Below are 6,664 nucleotides of genomic sequence, written 5' to 3' on the forward strand. Positions count from 1 at the left end.
AATTCGAAGTTTATTTCTGCTTTTTCTTATTTCATTTGATAGAGCTGATTTTCGGTCGTGTTCTCGCAGTTGTTTGCGAAGCGCAGCTTTGCCTCTGTCTATTATGACGTCGACAAAATTATTTTGTGCTTTGACATCAAACGTGAGCAGAATTAACTATCAAAGAACAGGAAAAGCAAGGATGCTTGCCGTTCACTAATTTAACAAAATCGCTATTACATCCTTCTTAATCGTTGTTCCAATGTTCTATGCCGAACCTGTTAAATCTACCAATGCAAGTGTCCTCGGAATAATCGAAGATCGGTTGATGTCTGCAGATGCCATACTTCGGAGAAAATCACCGGCAGCTAGGACGTCTTCTTTAGGCAGAAATGCTGTTGCGAGATTTAATCGAATGTGCTCCCGTAAGTTTAGTTGAGTGTTGTGATAAATGGTGGGGCCTGATGACTGAGTTTGTGGTTAGTCACCGACTTATGGGGAAGAGGCAAAACGTATTGGAATTTATTATTGCAATTGATTTTCTTACAAACACTTCGAAGTCAATTGTAATTTGTTTGGAAGAATTGACTTTTAAAACATCACCAGGAGGTAAAACGATGATTCTTTTTTTTATAAGCAGATGGTAAACTATGGGTAAAAGGCATCCTTGAATTGATATGTATTTAATGCCTAGTTGATAGAATATCTTGGGAACTCTAGAAAATGTAAGTTGGACAACGAGTCAGCGGTCATTTGACGTAAATCCAACCCTTGTAACGTTGCAAACACAACCATCCGCCTTTCATGCTGTAGAGCTTTTTGCTTAGACAGTTGATAAAACTGCTCGTCATTCTGTGCTACATCGTTATGCCCGGTAATGCAAACTCTGTTAACAAAGTTTGCTCCCATTTTTGGTTTACTTCTTTGACTTCTGTGTATTTCTGTTTGTGGGATAACGTTCGCTGGACTGCCAAATTGTTGTTTTGGCGATACATCAGAAACTGCTGCTCTGCTTGGGTAATTTTTCTCACTTTGTGTTTTTGATGTCACTAGGGCCGAGAATTTGACAGTGATCCTTAGCGATTTTAACCGAATACATTTTTGGCTGAACGCGTTTAATAGAACTGCTTTATGTAGAGTGCATCGGAAGGGAGTTATCCGACATTGTTTGATGTTTAATATAAGACAAGAAATTTGTTCATGGATAAGTCATTCATAGTTTTCATTTGAGAAGAAATTTGTTCATGGATAAGTCATTCATAGTTTTCAATTGAAAAATCATTTGCTTCGCTGGTACGTGAATTGTGGTACAAACATTTGCAACTGAAAAATTTTTAGCAACTAGTTTTTCACTGACTAGATGTCTAAAAAGCGTCCATTTTTGTTGATGCGTATTAAAATTTTGCTAATAATAATTTTGCTATGATGTTCTGTCGTAAATTGATAATTTTCCGTGATGCTAACGTATCAACCAGATGAATTATCACAAAAATTTTTGTTCCTTTAGCTGACAGGGTTGATACCAGAATTAATCCGAAAATAATCTGATCAGCTAATGAAACAATTGTCAATTCGATTGAAGGGACTGTTTTTTAGACTTTTTTCGGGTTTTGATTTCATTTCTTTGACTTTTGTTTTTAGAACTGTTTTTTTTTCTCAACTGTTTTTTACACAAGTGAAGCTTCTTTGCTGGCACCTTTGCTTTCTCAAAAGTGGCGAAAAGACCCTGTATGATTAATGCAAATACCCTGTGTGATGGGAAGACCCTGTGTCGCATATTCTGCTTGTCTCTCTACCTTACCCGGCGGCCTTCGAAAATTGTAGTGGGGGAATTTCTTGATAACTTTTTTTGGCTTCGCTTTTGTTTTTGTAGACAAAGCGTTATGGCTTCAGAAAATGTCCAAATTTTAGTTTGACCGTTTCTAGGAAAATTTTTACCTTTTCTTGAAAACTACTCTGCTAAACACTGGAGATCAAAGGCTCAATCATAAGAACTGCTGTTAGAATCCTTCCCGCAGAAACGGCTATAACCTAATTAATGTAGAAAAATGTTGTAAGTTTGACCGTTTTTGGAAACTTGACTTTTCTCAAACTATCATGGCAAATCTGGCATAAAGGGATCAATCGAAAGAAAAGGTAGCAGCAGTTTTGTCTGCTGAGCAACTACGAACTTTTTTGTAGAAATTAGTTTAAACGCAGAAAAAATCGACATTTGAAATTTAGACCGTTCGGAAACTTTTGATTTTCTCGAAAACTATCGTGCCAAATCTGAAAGAGTTTGGGTTTTCTTTGGTTGCTGAATAGTCTTGTCAATTTAATAGTTGCTGTTACTGCTTTAGTGGTAGTAGCTAGCGTTATTTAATTTCCGATACACATAGGTCAGTCGTATACTAAATTGTAGAGAACGGGAAGAGATCGGTTTGGCGTGGTTTTCAAATGTCGTTAAAATTGTTTAAGTCAAACACCGGTCTAGAAATTGTGAAAAAAGAAACCTCTGGTTGCATTTTTCGCTAACCAATTTCTAAAATAAGGCTTTAACGCATTGAAGTGTAAAAGACGGAGGGAAGAAACTTATATATGTCGCATTGGTTTTTTTTGTCGTTTTTCAGGAAAGTTCACGCCAAATTTGACTTGATTTCTTAATTTTGAGGAAAGCTATATACGCTTTAAAAGAACTTAAAAACAAATGGCGTAAAAAACAAGAATTAGTTTCTTTTTCAGAATTCTCAGCGGAATAAAAATTATTTATTGATCGAGTTTCCTCAAATTGGGTTAATTTGATCAAAAAATAGTCAAGCATAAAATCTCACGTTGTCTGCCTAGATCATATACATGGTGGTGTCGTCTACTGTGAACAACCTGTTGCTGCGAAGGGAGATGTGCCACTGGTTCAAGGGCATGCAGATCAGGTACGCACAACATCATTCACTTCAAATAATTTTCACATTGTGACTATTTGTTACCACTCTTTACTGAAAAATACGTTTATTACTTCCTACAAGGATACAAGTATGATAGTTTGGTCTCCATAAAGGAAATTTGAAAGATGCTCCGAAACATTTTCGTGGCAGATTAACCAATTAAATTATACAGATACGCATCATGTTTTTGATCCTTAATTTTATTTTTTAGTCTTCACTGTACGATGTAAACTGTTTTAGGATCTTATTATTATGTATTTTTTTTTAAAGTAATGAATGTAATGATACTTCAGGTACAACTTGTCTGAGTTGGAGGAGTGGCTTCGCAACCACAGACTGGCAGAATGTGGCACCGAGGAACAGCTGGCAGTGCTGGTGGAGATCGCACAGCTGCTGCAAGTGGGCAAGAAAACAGACGCAGATGTCGACAACATCGTGTTCATGTGCAAGAAACTCACTAACCAACAAGTTAGTGAACCCATAATGTTTGCACTAGAACTGAACAAAGCTCGTTTTAATTATACTGGGAAAATTAACTAAGGCGAAAATGTATTTTTCCTGTTTGCGACAATTAGTCTTTTGAGACGTCTAGTTCTGAAAATTTATTTGGTCAAAACATTCCGAATAGCCAGGGTGGAAATTAAATAGTTCAATAAGATAAACGAGAAACCCCATAGTAATTACCATAAAAATTCGTTGGAAATAAATCTATTTCAATTTGAGAAAGTTTCTTTACCCTTGAGATCAGCAAGAGTGCTGCAATCGGGTACTAGACTTTTCCCCCGTAAATAACATGTTCACAGAATGGTAAATTTAGTAGGAATGATAAGTTGCCATGCTCAATTTCTTGGAAATTAAAAAACAAGTTACCATCATTTATGTAGTATTTAGGCGAGGTTAGTTTCAGTTTATTGTTTCGATGTTGATTTTCGGATTCGTAGTTTTCGTCCTAGTTTCCGTCAGCTCGTTTTTAAGAGTCATGAACATCGTGTATACTTTTATACAGGTCTTGATGATTTTTTTTCAGGAAGTCTTAGAATTTTCCGCGGTTTGATTTTTGAGATTAATTTTCAACTCAATTCTAAAAGGAAGGCAAACTCCACTAACGAACAGCGAAAATGTAAAGTCAATGAAAAATTTATCGACTTCTAGTTCCGAAAGTGGATTTTAATTTTCGGATTTCCTAGCGGAAAAAATTACCTGTTGATCCATTTTTCACATTAGCGAACCATTTAGCGTAGTTTATTAGTAGCAATCTACTTGTTCCCAACCTAACGCGCAAATAGAAGAAAGTAGTTGATTTATATTTGGTGGCACTTTCGACTTGCCTAATTTTTATTTAATGATCTCCTTTTCGTCGTTTTATTGCTATTGTTTGCGAGGTACAGCTTCGTCTCTGTGTCTCAAATTGGTTTTATTCTGTCAAAAAAGTGTGTTTTATAGATTAATCTTGAAATTTGAAGAGATTTAAGGCCATAAATTGAAGTTTTTTTCCATTCACCATGTTGTAACGCAATTTTGTGATATCGGAAGTGTTCCGATACTCGGCTTAGCTTCTCTGTGTACTATTTATTTTTTTGTCTCGGATATGTTTAATTGGCGAAGTATAAAACAATTTAGTGTCAAAAGTCATCTAAGAACAGATCTAAGAATCATCAGTATACAAGCGAAGTGAATTTAGTATATTTGTGATAAGTTGTGGTTATAAAGTAATTGAAAGCTAAATTTGTGTTGTTTGATTGCAGATAATCAAAGTGTTGAGTCTGTACACTCCAATCAATGACTACGAGGACAAAGTGTCTGTAGATTTCATTCGCAAGACAGAGGAGAAGTTGAAGCAGAGACCTAGTCCCCCCGGTGTCGGTGGAGCAGGGGGGTCACTGCTGATGGACAGCAAGCACCTCTTCCCAATCACATTCCCCTACCACCCCTCGCAGGTAGAAATACTATCAACTGTCCCACAAAATTTAATAATTGTTCATTTTTGTGTAAACTAAGCTTTTCAACGATTGTCAATTCCAAAATGCTACCAAAAAAGGGTGTCAAAAAGTAATCCATTTAAGTTTGTTTTTTGATATGCGATCAAGTAGTTTAGTCATGAGTTGATGTGTTTTAGGTGTCGCTACTGTCTATTACAATACCAGAGACGCTGTCTTTGGACTTCATCAAAAGGGTTTAAAGGGGCTGGAACGCTGAATGAGATTCAAGACTACCTCTCTTATCTTCACCACCTCGGGATCATATGTTTCTAGTACTATATGAAAGGATAGGCTCAAGCAAAACTGTTCAAACTGAATCTTGGACGGAATCTCACGCCAAAGAGACAAAAACCGTAAACTGTACGATAATCAAAAAAATTGTGCCAAAGATGCTGATGTTTAATATACGATCAAGAAGTGCAAAATGGAATTTCGAGAATTCTTTCAAAGGTTTCCAAGCGTGCAGCAAGTCAATTTTTATCATTATTATCATTCCTTCCAAATGCACAAATCGAATGCAATTTTCTGGAGCATGTAAATAAATTCAAAGTTTTAAAATCCAGAACAAAAAAATTGTGTAATATTTTGTATTAAAATGTCGTAGTAGCTTAACCTTATTGTGATCGTTTCGATCATCGAAAGTCTCAGAAACCCAATATTTATTACTGCAGTAACTCTTTTTGTATAAAACTTGTAATATACAATAGAGAAATTATAATCCTCCAATTCAAATGACAAGTTTAAATATAGCTGAAATTGTTTTTCATTACCCTTACCTAAGGTGCTTGTTTTTGTATTATGCTTAGTTAAGCCTTCTTAGGACTATAAGAATGTGTCAAATAAAAACGAAAATTTTAAAAGTTAACTTTAAAATCAAGTAAATTCATGTTTTCCCAGCTTGTATTCATTCCTAATTTGTAAATATCCTTTTGAGAAATAAATCTTATTAGTTAGACTTGCTTGTGCTTGCTGTATTTGTTTGTAACCGTGTAATTTATTTTTCTTAAGTTGTGAAGGATCGTTTGAAATTGAGGCCATGAACTACTTGAATGTGCTCATTCAAACATACAACTCATTATTCAAAACGGTTCTTCTAAATTTTTGCAAACAGCTTGATAGCGAAATGATTTTCGTTTGTCTCTTGTATGGAGATGAAAACTGATAGTTCTTAAATTTATTTTGCCGTGATATACATTCCTTAAATAAGCTTTTTATTCTCCATTCCACGAATCGGAAGTACTCCCTAATAGAATTGCTGAGTCAGTGCCGGACCTTTTATACAGAAGAATTATTTCCTGGTGCCAACAAGTTTCAAAATTCACAGAATTCTCGTCCCCAGAGTTCTGCATTTGTTCGTTACTCATGCTGTTTAAAGACTCAGTTTGCTAGACGAAATGGATTTGATATTTTTTCTATTATGTTCATTGCATGTGTGCTCTAATTTATTTTTGACCAAGCCCTATTCTTCTTGAGCTGATAAATTGACTTAGAATTAGCTCGGACAAAAAACGTGTTATTCGTGCTAAAAGTTCTTAAAAACGTATTGGCCTTGGGTTTACTAACACGATTATTGGTCACAATAATCTCCCTGCTAGAGTCAATTCGTAATTGAAATTATTAAGATGGAAGGTCAAAGCCGAATGAAAAATTAACTACTCAATTACTTTTACCAAAGTTTGAATGTTTCATTACGCTTGCTTAATCCCAAGCGCTAAAAAAAACGTTCCAACTTTGGGAAAAGTAATTAAGTAGTAAGGCGATGGATCTTGTGAGCCATCCATAACC

The 6,664-nt window shown here is 35.4% G+C and overlaps 1 protein-coding gene across 4 annotated transcripts in view; it reads left to right on the plus strand.

Annotated features, from left to right (window-relative positions):
• Positions 1-6,337, plus strand: part of LOC134845217 (unconventional myosin-Va-like) — a 46,928-nt gene extending 40,591 nt beyond the window's left edge. For all 4 annotated transcript variants that reach the window (XM_063862117.1, XM_063862120.1, XM_063862118.1 and 1 more), the window contains 4 exons: positions 2,803-2,888; positions 3,194-3,368; positions 4,646-4,837; positions 5,017-6,337. In XM_063862117.1, coding sequence (XP_063718187.1) covers positions 2,803-2,888; positions 3,194-3,368; positions 4,646-4,837; positions 5,017-5,079 — 516 coding nt within the window. In that variant the 3' untranslated portion in view covers positions 5,080-6,337. The remainder of the gene's footprint in view (positions 1-2,802; positions 2,889-3,193; positions 3,369-4,645; positions 4,838-5,016) is intronic.
• Positions 6,338-6,664: the final 327 nt, after the last annotated feature.

Source organism: Symsagittifera roscoffensis, chromosome 4, assembly GCF_963678635.1.
Source record: "Symsagittifera roscoffensis chromosome 4, txSymRosc1.1, whole genome shotgun sequence".
NCBI lineage: Eukaryota > Metazoa > Xenacoelomorpha > Acoela > Convolutidae > Symsagittifera > Symsagittifera roscoffensis.